Source organism: Neomonachus schauinslandi, chromosome 3 (assembly GCF_002201575.2).
Source record: "Neomonachus schauinslandi chromosome 3, ASM220157v2, whole genome shotgun sequence".
Classification (NCBI taxonomy): Eukaryota; Metazoa; Chordata; class Mammalia; order Carnivora; family Phocidae; genus Neomonachus; species Neomonachus schauinslandi.
In genome coordinates this window covers 56,178,913-56,193,269 of record NC_058405.1, presented here as the reverse complement: position 1 = coordinate 56,193,269, position 14,357 = coordinate 56,178,913, and the positions used below count along the sequence as shown (strand labels likewise).

General features: G+C 40.2%; 1 protein-coding gene across 2 annotated transcripts in view; it reads left to right on the top strand.

Annotated features, from left to right (window-relative positions):
* Window positions 1–14,357, top strand: part of LCP1 (lymphocyte cytosolic protein 1) — a 52,434-nt gene that overhangs the window by 15,219 nt on the left and 22,858 nt on the right. For both annotated transcript variants that reach the window (XM_021697939.1, XM_044913183.1), the window contains exons 2-7: window positions 5,697–5,783; window positions 6,354–6,517; window positions 6,686–6,815; window positions 8,600–8,732; window positions 10,996–11,077; window positions 12,665–12,830. In XM_021697939.1, the coding sequence (XP_021553614.1) occupies window positions 5,720–5,783; window positions 6,354–6,517; window positions 6,686–6,815; window positions 8,600–8,732; window positions 10,996–11,077; window positions 12,665–12,830 (739 nt within the window). In that variant the 5' untranslated portion in view covers window positions 5,697–5,719. The remainder of the gene's footprint in view (window positions 1–5,696; window positions 5,784–6,353; window positions 6,518–6,685; window positions 6,816–8,599; window positions 8,733–10,995; window positions 11,078–12,664; window positions 12,831–14,357) is intronic.

The window sequence follows — 14,357 nt, the reverse complement described above, 5'->3', positions numbered from 1 at the left end:
TTGATGGGTATTAAAGAGGGCACGTATTGAATGGAGCACTGGGTGTTATACGCAAACAATGAATCATGGAACACTACATCAAAAACTAACGATGTAATGTATGGTGATTAACATAACATAGTAAAAAAAAAAGAAATGAGCAGGTTTTGTGGCTTTTGCAATTTGGGGGGTTATTTTGTTTTCTTAGGACTTTAGAAATAATCTTATGAAAGTGAACAGCCAGTACTTTCTTTGGCCAAATGTCTTAGGATTTTATAGCTATTGATTTAATAAATCTAAGTGCTTGCAGGAAAACTAGCAGCCAAATGTGACTTAGATGAATGGTTTGAGTCTGTCTTCTTAGATTTATGATGTGGGCAGTGATTCAGAAACAGGGTTCCAAAATTCACCACTGACTTGCAAGAGACCTTAAAATGGTTTCTAGGAGGGTATTAATAAGGGATAAAGAATATACAGTGGAGTATTATTCAGCCATAAAAAAGGAGGAAATTCTACCATTTGTGACAACATGAATGGACCTTGAAGGCATTATGCTAAGTGAGATAAGTCAGACAGAAAGACAAATACTGTCTGATCTTGCTTATATGTGGAATCTAAAAAAAAAACCATAAAAATAAAAACAAAACAACTAGAGCTAAACTTACGGAAGAAGAAATCTGACTTGTGGTTACTAAAAGTAGGTGGTAGGGGAGGGAAGATTGGAGGAAGGCGGTCAAAAGGTACAAACTTCCAATTATAAGATAAACAGGTCCTAGGGATGCGATGCACATGGCTGGCACCGCTGTGTGGTATATAGGAGAACTGCTGAGAGCAAATCCTAAGAGTTGTCATCACAAGAAGAAAAAATAGTCCCTTTATTCTTTTCTTCTTTTTCTCTTTTTATTGTATCTGTAGGAGAAGATGGATGTTAGCCGAACCTCTTCTGATCATACGTAAATCAAACTATCATGCTGTACACCTTAAACTTACACAGTGATCCATGTCAATGATTTCTCAGTAAAACTGGAAAAAGCAAAAGGGGGCCGCAGTTAACGCAGGAGCGGTAGAGTGGAACCAGGAAGGAACATGCCTTCCTCAGCCACTTCTTTCAGGCTCCAAACGGCTCAGCACATCCCATTACTGCAGCAAGCTCTCTAGAGACTGCCACCAACGTGGTGCCAGTAATTTGCAAACTGAAACCCTAACTTACTATCCTTATGAATCTGACTACCATTACTATAACCCGTACCTTCGAATGGGCATGAAGTGGGTATGTTTTTTCCAGGAAAACACATTAATAGACTGTGTAAAGTACCTAATAGTTGATTCTAACCCCAGCAATACCCTTCTTAGAAACGGTCTGATCTGCATGTTTTTAATTCCCTCCTCTTCCCGCTTCTCTGTTTTGTGAACATGCTGCCATTTGCGTGTTTGGTTCAATTAGTTAAAGGGTCTCTTCTCAGTTATGGACCTTAATGGCCCTATTAAGGGTACCTCCACCCTCTTCCTGCTCTGCTCACCAGCAACTACATTTAAAACTCCAGCCTTGCTTCGAGAACATGTACATAGACAAAGCATTTCATCTCATGAAAACTTTCGTTTTCTTATCTATAAAATGAAGGAGTTGTAATCAATTATTTCTTTAAGTTCCTTCTGCCTCTAAAAGTTGGCTTGTGTTTCCAGGACTTACTGCTCATTCTGATAGTAAATGAGACCCCCTCCAGATATTCATGCTTGCACCCCAAAACAACACAGTAGCACAGTAACTTGGGCTGTTGACTATTCCTTCTCCAATTCACCTTTTTAAAGTTTGTATATATGTATGAATCTATTTAAAGGTGCAAGGAGGGCAGAGGGAGGGAAAGAAGGTCAATCAGACTCCCCACTAAGCGTGGAGGCCCAGTGCATGGGGCTCAACGCAGGGCTCCATCTCACACGACCCCTGAGATCATGACCTGAGGTGAAACCAAGAGTTGGATGCTTAACTGAGCCACTCAGGCGCCCCGTCCAATTCACCTTTTCAAATAAATTTTCCTTTAGCTTTTAACCACTGAAGGATTTTGGATTTTTAAAATGTGACGACTGTCTGACTATATGGCTTCTCCAAGTTGATCTTCCCCATTTATAAATCTCTTAGAAAAATACAGTTCTCCAGATGCTCATGTTTATCATCTTGACCTACTTGCCATGGTTTAAAAATCACATGGTTTTAAAATAATGCTTTTTTACCCCCCTTTCTAGGTCTTTAATTTGAATGCGCCATGCAATTTCTATGCTAAAACATTTCTCTACTTTTTCATTGTACCATGATCTTTAGATTTTCTTTCTCACCTAATATTATAACTCTTTTGTTTCTTCTTTGGTCCCGCACTTGACCCTTAAAATGTCATCTCCTTTTTTACCTTTACTCGTGTTTTTCACGGGTCTCTTACCATGCTCTACAACCTAAAACTCTATGTCAAAGGATAGGGCTAAGTTCAGGCTCAGAAGGCTCAGAGATCCCATTCATTCTCCTTACCTTTAACATTGCTTCATGCTTTCAGGGTAACTAGGTCAATGTAGATGTCGCTTGCCTGAAATGAGGGGCAATACCTGGCTTATAGTAGACATTCAGAAAATATTTGTAAATGAATGAATTTCTCTCATAATCCCATGAACATCCATGAACGAAGAAGTGTTAAGTGGCTTTAGACCAGACTTTATCAAAGATCTTGCTAAAGTAGGATGGAGGAGAGCCTTCTCTTCATGTCTATAGGGAATATTTGTAAAGGCATAAGGGAGAGCCTGGCCAAATTAGTCACAAGGATCTAGTAAAGGGTACAAAGTTAATGTACTAATTTCTTAACCCAGAAGACTTGCTTTCCTAACACGTGAAAGCATGATCTTCCTAAGCTAGAACACCTAGGTAGGCTCTCTGTTATAGTTTTTTAAATCTCCCATGGAGTATACATATTAGACGACTAATGAATAATTGCTAAGTGAGCGAATGAGTGGACAAAATGAACATCTAACACAAGTGTAAAGGCATTGAACCTGAACAGATAGCGTGAGTGAAGAGAAAAGATTTGAGAATTGGAATCCTGGCTGCTCTTCTCCCTGGCTGTGTGATCTGAGATATGTGTCCTAACTTCTCTGAGCTTCTGTTTCCTGTTCTACAAAATGGGAATACATATATTTATGCCATCAGATTTCATTGAGAGACATTATAATAAACACAAAGCTTGTGTTTACTGCATCCCACAAGTGTCCTCTCCTTGAGGCCTGGGTGAAGGGATTGCCATCAGACCTCGGTTCTGTAGCCCTAAAAAAATTGGTTTCTTTGGCTTATATAGATAGAGTGAATTATGTAACTGATGACATTTTCCTTTTTGCATTAGCTTCTAGAGAACTTGGAGCTAGATTTTCAGCCTCCTTCTAGCAAAATGTGCAGTCTTAACTCTGGATTTGGAGGCGTAAAGCTCCTCCCTGCCATTATCTTATTTTGCCCATGTTTATTTCTCCTTAACAATTGCATGATTTGGGGGCACCTGGATGGGTGAGTCAGTTAAGCATCTGCCTTCGGCTCAGGTCATGATCCCAGCATCGAGCCCGGCATCGGGAGCTCCCTGCTCAGTGGGGAACCTGCTTCTCTCTCTACCCCTCCCCGCTGCTCATGCTTTCTCTCTTTCTCTGTCTCTTTCACTCTCTCAAATAAATAAAATCTTTTTTAAAAAGTTTTATTAAAAAAACAAAAAAACAATTGTATGATTTTATTCGTTTAGTTCTTAGGTTTGGATGTAATTTTGTAACCTGGCCCAAATTGTTTTGGGGACAAGGCTTGGTGGGGGTTGGGGAGGAAGGAAAGGATGGAAAAAAGAAAAAAGGGAGGAAGGAGACAGAGAAAGGCAGACAAAAAAAGGAAAGGGAGTGAAGATGGCAAGAAAGTCAGCTAGCCATTGCCTGTCCCCGAGGGTCACTGTGCTGTGTAACTCATGTTTGCTTGTATGGTTAAGTTCTACACAGTTTTACCTTCCTTCAGAGAACCAGTGAAACTTCTTAGATACATAAGGTAAATAATAAAATTTTTAGGGATAATAAAACATATTTGTAGAGGAATTGAAATAGCAACAATATCTGATTCTGTGACTTTCAAATCATGCTCCCTTGAGTTCCTCCAGGTACATAAGGTGACAGGAAGTGGGCTAGCGGCGGCAGGCAGACATTTGGGATTTTTCAGCCAAAGCCTCTCAGAGTTGTTCTTTTTATTTGTTCGCTTTTATCTACATGTAAAGCTTCTGGTAACAAAGGATTTGGAGGGAAACAAAAGTTTGAAGCCACTGCTCCATGTACATGACAAAACAGTTGGTGGATAATAGATGCGGCTTTGCAGAATTGAACATAAGGCATTTTTGGCCTATGGGTGGAAGTGTTAAAACTGTTGTTTTTCTGTGGTTGTTGGTTGCCACTGAGAACAAGCACAGCACTAGAGAATGCTGTGAATGTATAGAAAAGGAAATTCATTTAAAACAATATCCTGCAACAAATATATTTTTAAAAAATCAATAACTTCACTAAAATGCTCAAATTATAATTCCATGTAAAAATACCCCATCATCCACACTCCCACCCCACTCACTCATTCCTTCCCCACCAGGAAACCCAGCAAGCTTTAGTGGAACTCCAATTTGAAATATTCTGGTGTGAAATTAGCTAGGGGCATGGAGAATATGTTTTCTGTTTCATTGTCTTTCTACCCACTAGAGGGCAGCAATAAAGCTCAGGGAAAGGAGAATGAATAACTCCAGCGCTAGCCTTAGGTTTCTCAGCAAGACGAGCCTTTCTGAAAAAAGAACACTTCAAAAGTCCCTCAGATTCCCATATATGAATTATTAGAGGGTCAGGTTCCCTTCCTCCCTCTCTAAATATTTAGAGAACTTTGAAAACTCCCTTTGAAGTTATAAAAGTTATCTGTTGGCTTGGCCAACAGATGTGATGTGACATGACATCATCTCTAAAAAAGACATTTATGTAAAAGTTAAGTGTTATGGTTGTATATTACCATGTAACACACCACTCCAAGACTTGGTGCTTTAAAGCAACAATCATTTTATCGTGTCTCTTGATTCTGTTGACTGGGCACAGCTGGGTGATTTTTCTGCTCCGTGTGATTTGACTGGGACTGTGGACATCCAGGGTCTCAAATCAGCGGGAACATCTCCAATGGCCCTACTGCAGTGCATGGCAGTCGATGCTGACTGTCAGCTGGGAGCCCAGCAGGGACTGTTAACCAAAGTGCCCAGTCATCGGCTTCTTCATGTGGCTTGGACTACTCACAGCATGGCACTTGGTTTCCAAGAGGGAACATCCTAAGAACGGGCATTCCAAAAGGAAGGCGCCAGAAGATTCCAGTCCCAGACATGGCTTCTACTGCCTTCTCAGTATTCAAAGCAGATGCAGGATCAGCCCAGATTCAAGGGCGAGAGAAATCCGCTCCACCTCCTGATGTGAGGAGCAGTCTATACACACAGGGAGAGGAGAAAGTGGTGAGAGCCAATTGGAGACCACCACATGGAGCGTTAAGCATAAGGCGATTTCTTACATATTGGAAAGATAGTTATAAATCATGAGGGATGCAGAGGGATATTTCTTCATTTAATAAATGGAGACTGCTGCTTAATGTGGTACTTTAAGAATTAAGATGCACAGAAGTCATTCCCTCTGTTCTTTTCCTTCTGCAGATCTGTTGCCTAAAGCAATAAAAATGGCGAGAGGATCAGTGTCCGATGAAGAAATGATGGAGCTCAGAGAAGCTTTTGCCAAAGTTGGTGAGTAGACCAGGCAGCTCAAGTCACATAATTCTCCTCTTTACTGAGTAGCTTCAGGACAGATTCGATGAAATGGTAATATAAGCAAAATGGTACAAGTGAAAGGAATACAGTGGTATTGGCCAGAGGAGCTGGGGGAACTTAATTTTGAAAGGTTCACTTTAGGAAAATTACTTCTTTCTCTATCAAAACATGGAATGAACACTTTCACACCTGCAGCTTTTCTCCTATTTTTATCTTGTCTGTTTTCTTTGGTTTCCTTTGTTTTTCTACAATTCCGTAGTTTTTCTTTATATCTCTAAGCTTGTGATCTATTTTCCCATCTGTTCCTATAAGTCTCTTCAGCTCCTGCTTCCAGAACCTCTGTTGTGACATGATGACTCGTGGATGTTGGAAGTGACACTAATGGCCATCTCTCATAGAAACAGGCCCCTCGTGAGACTCTGGCTCTTGCATGGGGTCAGGCTATGGCCCCTAAATGACTGCCTCTCCAACATACTCACCTTCCCTCACCTCTTCATCCTGTTACCCGAATTGCCCTGAAACTTCAGGTGGCTGCTTGCTTTGCAGATACCGACGGCAATGGGTACATCAGCTGCAATGAGTTGAATGACTTGTTCAAGGCTGCTTGCTTGCCTCTGCCTGGGTACAGAGTGAGAGAAATCACAGAAAACCTGATGGCTACAGGCGATCTAGACCAGGATGGGAGGATCAGCTTTGATGAGTTTATCAAGGTGAGTATGATGCAGAATACAAGGAGATGCATTTGAAACCTGGGGCTTTCATTTGAAAAATATCCAGAAATACATTCCCACCCTCCTTGCTTCAACATTACATATTCTTCCCTTTGTGGTTTTCTTGATCACAGATTGGGTTTCTAAAGGTACATTACATTTTGGCAGGTTTTTCATGGCCTAAAAAGCACAGATGTTGCCAAGACCTTTAGAAAGGCAATCAACAAGAAGGAAGGGATCTGTGCAATTGGTGGTACTTCGGAGCAGTCTAGTGTCGGCACCCAGCACTCCTATTCAGGTAGGATGTCCCAGTGGGTGCGCGGTGGAAGTGGGGTGGGGGCTGGCATGAGGGGAGACTGGCAGGGTAGTGGGAAAGGGGGCCATATGGAAAGGATCTGTGCCTTCCTGGCATTACAGAGTCTAAACCTGGTATTCAAACCTAAGGGGTACAAACAAATAAGCCAACACAAGTTTATTGACTACTGCCTGTTGTCCTGTGGTTGGTGGGTCAGTTCCAAGGACATAAGGTAGGAGGAGCAATCCTAATCCTAGGTAGAGTCCAATACCAAATAATCTCAATAGCATTTAAAAAATACACCAAGGCTGCCAGAACTCCTTTGTTAAATCTTATGGATAAAATGAACTACTCAGGCTTCTGTCTCCTCTAAACTTTGTAATAATTCTCAATGCCTGCTGATTGGTCAAAAAAAAAAAAAAAAACAACAACTTTGTTTTCACTGATTTGGAAAGAAGTTGTATATTTCTTCTGAAGGCTGGCATCCAACAGCCTTAATGGAAACTAAAAGTTCAAACAGGATGGTAATCCAACAAATCCCAAGCTGAGTTCTTCAAAACATTAACTGATCTTAAAGGTAAATTCATGATTAAGTACAGTCTGTGATTGTGGAGACACTGTTTAACCTTTTACTTTTTTTTTTTTTTAAAGATTTTATTTTTTACTTATTTGACAGAGAGAGACATAGCGAGAGCAGGAACACAAGCAGGGGGAGTGGGAGAGGCAGAAGCAGGCTTCCCGCTGAGCAGGGAGCCTGATGTGGGGCTCAATCCCAGGACCCTGGGATCATGACCTGAGCCGAAGGCAGACGCTTAATGACTGAGCCACCCAGGCGCCCTAACCTTTTACTTTTAAAGTAAAGACAGAAATTATATAAATATGTATGATGAATCTTCAAGACAGTGATGTGCTACTGCGGTGCTTCTCCAACTTTTGTGACTCAGGATTCTTCTGAGGGACCCTATTGTTTTCAGTGACACACAATTTGGGAAACACGGTGCTGGGCTGTAAGGCATAACTTGAGGTTTTATTAAAACTTCCAAAATCAACTTCTGGCAGCTTTACTGATAGGAAAGAAAGATTATATCACAAAAGATTTTATTTCATAGCAATTTCATTGTGATTGTATGAAGAAGCTCAAAGATATTACAGGGATTATCTGTGATCATCTCACATTTAAATTGGCTGGGCTTGGGGTGCCTGGGTGGCTCAGTTGTTAAGCGTCTGCCTTCAGCTCAGGTCATGATCCCAGGGTCCTGGGATCGAGTCCCGCATCGGGCTTCCTGCTCGGTGGGGAGTCTGCTTCTCCCTCTCCCTCTGCCTCTGCTTGTGTGCTCTCTCTCTCTCCTTCTCTGTCAAATAAATAAATAAAATCTTTAAAAATAAAAAATAATAAATAAATAAATTGGCTGGGCTAAAGACAGCCTGAGTTTTATCCTATAAGCATGAGATCACATTCATATTTAAATTGTATCTAAATATAAATAAAATGTATCTTTATTATTTATATATATAGTTATATATGATAGTTACATATTATATATATAATTTCTAAATCTGCCTGCCATATATTTTATGACTTGGAGTGAACAGAGATTCTGTGCCTATTCCCGAAGTCATCTGAGGGTTTTTTTTTTTAATGTCAAAAAATGTGAGATGATAGGATAAGGGACCAGATAATATCTCAATGTCACCCCTGGGCATGACAGTCTGAGATCCATGTGTAAAATTTTGTTTATGTCAGATTTTCACTTTGCAAGTAAGTCATTTTTATCATTTACTTGCAGAGGAAGAGAAGTATGCCTTTGTCAACTGGATAAACAAAGCCCTGGAGAATGACCCAGACTGTCGACATGTTATTCCAATGAATCCAAACACAAATGATCTCTTCAGTGCTGTTGGGGATGGCATTGTCCTTTGGTAAATAACACTTCCTTCTTGGTTTCCAGAGGTTTTCCTGGGATTTTCGGGAATACCAACAATTCATTGTGTTTATCCTAGGCCAACTTCCTTTGGTGCTCAGCTGGACCCGAACTGCTTTCTGGACTTTTACTTGGCAGGTCCTTGGAAAGCAAACTAATTTCAAAAGCAACTTCTAATGAGAAACGTAAAACTGTTATTGCTTGGTTGGAGGAGAGGGATGTGCAGCATAGAGACAAATAAATACAGATAAAGATGCAATAATACAAGGCCCAAAGCAATTCTTTTTGGAATATATGCCCCTTGGCTTCATCTGAACATGACCTACTGTGAAAATAGATAGATTGATGATAGCAGCATGATAATTGAAGAAACCCAATGCAAGACCTTCAGCAAAGGGCCTTTTGAGTGGTACATACAAACATGCACTTCAGATGCTGAGGACACCTGGAAAAAGAGGAAGATTTTTGGTCTGCAGAAGACCTCAACACACACTAGTCATGATGGTCTCTTTGAAATGCTTCTGTAGCTCTTGCTTTTAGCAGCTTCTGAGACCACTGTCAGACATGGTATTAGTGAAGAGGCTTGAAATGCTCGCTCTCAGGTGGGCACAGGAGTTGGAGGGAAGGATGGGTAGATAAGACGTAGAACCCCTTCTTCCCTGCTCTGAGCAGAACAATTCTGCTTTTGGTATTTTATTTATTAGAGTTCACCTTGAGATTTCATTTTAAAAACTGTCAACTGAAAAAAAAAAAAGACATAAAAAATGTAGCCTTGGGATCAAGTTCCTTAGGTTAGCATCCAACGCACTCCATCATCTTCCCTCAGTCTCCTTCTAGTTTTACCTCCCAGGAGCCCCCTCACTCAGGTACCCAGCCCAGGCTACTGAGTGAATGGCTGCGTGAATAACTGAATGCATCAGCAACCACATTTATTCTTCCCCACACACGTCCTGCTCATAACTGCAACTGTGGCTTTGCCTTCTCTTCTTCTTTTTAAGAATACTCTTCCACATCCTCTCCTCCTATAGAAATCATTTACCCTAACAGTTTCTGGTCTATTCCAGTTCCCCAGGGGTCTCTCCCTGCACTGGATTCTCAAAGCACATATTTGTAGTACTTTGGGAGCCATTATAATGCTCTTCTTTTGGACCATTAGGTAACTTTTCATATCCATATATTTTGTGTCTATAATCGCACCATAAGCTTTTCAAGAGCAAGGTTACCTTCTGCTTTCTAAAGTCACCCCTCCCTCCTACCAGCTCCCACAGCTTCTAGTTCACCAACAGTTTCAGATTTTTCAAATAATGACTTAAGAGTTTGTTTTGCCTGAATTGCAATAAAGCGCCTTTCATTTAAATATATGTTAAACACATACACACACACACACACATACACATACACACACACGACAAAGTTATAGAAATACATCTTTAAAGAACACCACAGAAAAGGTAGTTGCTTAAAAATTGTTAGGAAAAAATGTTAATGCCGATTTCTCATTAAAAACAAATAGCCACAGTCAAGTTTACTATTCTTTGAATTTGTTGTTGTTTCTTTGGATTTGCTTTTTCAACTTCCTTTCTTTAAACAGGATGGAGGTGACCTAAGGAGATTTATTTTCTATGCCCCATTGGAGGTTAAACCAGTGCTAAGTGAATAAAAGCAGTTTTTTACAAATAATAATCGCTTACCTTAGATATCTGATCAATGTATTAGAGAGACTTAAGTGGGTGAAATTTCTCAAGTACTGATACAACAGTGACTACAGCAGGATATAAAACATTTTATCATCCACTTAGTTAAAAGTATAGCGTTCTACCAGGTGTCAGAAATTTAGGCATTATACAAGCTCAGAAGCGTACAGGTGGTCACTTACATAGTGTATATATAGTCATTTATATACAATTTTCACAGCTGAGAAAGTAAAGTACTTATGGAGGATTTGCCTTGGCTTTCTACCCAGAATTTCCTAATATGCTGAGAACACCAGGATGATTTTGCAGCTTCTTAGGTGCATGAATAAAGTGGGGTCTTTATTTCGTGCCTCAGTATATTAGTATGATTTCAGGAACCTTGACCTTTCCCGTAGAGAGTTTTAATCTAATCAAAATTGCATAACTGATTTTATATCTAAACACTGGATCACACAGATTATATTGCTGTCGTCTTTGCGGATGGTATTGCTAGAATTTAAATTCCGTGTCACTGGACTCTGTTATTCAGAAGCCAGCTTTCTTTAATGTAATTGTTTCTTTTTTCAGTAAAATGATCAACCTATCAGTGCCAGACACAATTGATGAAAGGACAATCAACAAAAAGAAACTCACCCCCTTCACCATTCAGGTATGTCTTCTCTCTGTTGCCAAACTGTAAGATTGTGCTTGGAATGAATGAGCCCTGGAAATGCAGAGCCAGCCTTTTCCAGGTACTCGGGCGCTATTCCCAAACCCAGCTCTGCGGCCGGTGGTTTGTCACGACTCGTGGGGACAGAGGGAGACAGTTTTGTTTTTTCTTTAATAATATAACAGGGAACCTGGGAGGGGGGAATGTTGGTGGGGTGTTAGTAGTTGGGGGGCATTCTTTGTTTTGGCCCCTTAGGAATAAAATTCACATGGGCTAAAGTTTTTAACTCCTTTCCCTAGCAATTTATCTTTGAGCTGATGCCAAATCCATAGCATGTTAACTGAAAAGATAAGCCTTTCAAAGAAGTGAGGGGGCAACAAAGGGGAAGTCCTCCGGCAGCCTAACAGTGATATTGGCTACAGCCACCAAATATAACTTGGTCTTATGCCTTCAATTTGTTGATTAACGGGAACAGTAACCAGTAGTAAGTAAGCCGTATTTCTGTGTTACGTTCCAGTGTTTCAACACTATTGCAGTTCTCTTGCTCAGAAAGCATGTCTTACTCCTTAAGTCATGAACAGTATGTTATGCTGTTGGATTGTAAGCAGTGCTGTGTACTTTTAAAATGGAAGCAGTAACCAGTGTGAGAACAGTGATTAAACCTATATGAATGCACTTAATGGTAAATTTAATCTTGATGTTGAATTTTAATATCAGCCATGAATAGAAACGGTATTTTTTGTTCATCATTTGAGCTCTACACTCGGGCAAAAACCCAGCTGTCTGATAGTCCTCTTTCCAATTCACTGGTGGCCTGTCTTTTGTTTTTAATTTGTCATAAACACAACTTCTATATGTCGCTGCCTCTAGTATCTTCTCCTTTGTGGACCCAAGAACAGTATATAGATTCTAGACTGAAAATGGCATTGTTTCTATTCCAACTGTGTATGAGGTGTATACACATTATATACATTGTTATTAGTGATAAGAACATGTATGTATGTGCGTGTGTGTATGTGTGTGTAGGTGTGTATATACTTAAGGCCCCTAGATATTCTGGATACTCAATAAATTGTCTCAGTAAAAACCACTCTATCTTTTCTAGGAATTTGATTTGTGTATTTTTCATTCTCTTAATACCCAGTCTGAAAGTCAAAAAGCTATTTTGTTACTCTTTTTTATGACCTTGATTTATATCAACAGTTGTGCTGTTAACAATTGCCAATGGCAAGACAATGACTACCCTCAAAGGTGCCCCTTTATGTCTGGCCAGTGGGGATGTTGAGTGTGTCGGCTCCATCACAGGGCAAAGTGGAAAACTGTAAGACTCGTTAGTTTGAACCAGGCCAGGATGGACTATCGACTCAAGGTGCCAGTTTGAGTAAACAGGCATAAGCCCGGTATCTGGGTGACCAGATGTTTTTCTTTCAGTTGTTACTCACTGCTTTCTCTCAGTGTTAAAATTTAGTGAAGACCATGCCTCTAGACCTGTGAACTTTCCAGAAGCAAAGCATTGTTGTCATCCAGGAATCATTGTTTGACATCTGCAAAGTTAAAAACAACATTTGTACACTTTTTCTACCTCAGGAGAATTTGAACCTGGCTCTGAATTCTGCCTCAGCCATTGGATGCCATGTGGTTAACATTGGGGCTGAGGACTTAAAGGAGGGGAAGCCTTACCTGGTCCTGGGACTTTTGTGGCAAATCATTAAGATTGGATTGTTTGCTGACATCGAACTCAGTAGAAATGAAGGTATGAGCAAAGCCACAAGTTGTTATTAGTGGCCTGGCTTTTTATTAATGCATGTGTTGGGGGCTGTAGGGGGAAGATGTCAGAATAGTCAAGCTCAGGGCGCCTGGGTGGCTCAGTTGGTTAAGCGACTGCCTTCGGCTCAGGTCATGATCCTGGAGTCCCTGGATCGAGTCCCGCATCGGGCTCCCTGCTCGGCAGGGAGCCTGCTTCTCCCTCTGACCCTCCCCCCTCTCATGTGCTCTCTGTCTCTCTCATTCTCTCTGTCTCAAATAAATAAATAAAATCTTTAAAAAAAAAAAAAAAAAAAAAGAATAGTCAAGCTCAGAATCCTTAATTTTTGAAAACTATAGTTACATCGAATCCATTGCATTAATGGTATCCACACTGACAAGACTTTTTAAAATGACAGAACAAAACCTTTTTAAGACCACAGACTAATCATAACGCTTACTTAGAACCTAGAGCTCAGTCCTGGCTGTCTGGGATGCAACCTCAAGGGCTTTTCTGGGTTCACTTTGCTTCTAGATACTTTGTAACAAATAGACTCCTTTTTAACTTGTATTTGATGAAGCGGTTCACATTCATATACCAAAGTGATAGCACCAGATTAGGAGAAAGTTGATCTATTTCTTACCAAGACTATGGAAGATTACATGTAGGGTTTCAAAGTTCGCAACTAAATATTGTAGCTGTCAATCTTACTCCGTCTGCTCTCCCCATTCTATCTGCATTTAAACAATTACAGCCCTGTTGTTTAGATAAAAGAAGTAGATCGTGGTAAGAATCATAAAAAAACAGGGTTACCTTTTAGCTTTCCAGGACAGAGCCCTATGAAATCTGTAGCCAAATTCTAATCTTTAGTTATACATACTTTTTAATTTATATCTCCAAATCACAATAACCAGCAAAAAACCCTGGGTTGCCATTTTTAAACCAAATATATATTAAACATAATATAGAGGAGAAAAAGCAAATAGGAAACTTAGAACCCATGAGAAAGAATATTGATTTACAAATTATGACTGCAACTAAATTTAAACCTTCTAGCTGAGCAAAATATATTTATTCAGCTGGGAAAAATAGAGGAAAGAGTTGATTACAGTTTTTGAGATGCTGTAATTATGCAAGTAAGCATTTGAAATATAAAACACCTCTGGGAGTAGACAAGAAGACAATTGTCATTATTACAAAATTGATCTCTTGAAAGCAGAACTGTTGTCGTATCGTAAAATGTGGTCTGACAGACCCGGTGGAGCCTTCTGAGCCTGATAGTCTTGGTTATTTCTGTGGCTCTTCCATGGCCATGGTCTTCTTAGGCATAGCACTGAGATTCACTGGTGACATGTCTTCCCCACCTGAAAAATGAGGATAATAGATAAGCTCTCAAAACCTTACCTTCCTTTTTAGGGAATGATAATAAAGTGTTTAGTCCATGGGAGAGGCTGTAGGTCCCCTTACCCCAGAGAAACAACATTGCTCTGTCAGGTTTCCAGCAGAGCTCAACTGAAGTTCTAACTAATCCCTTCA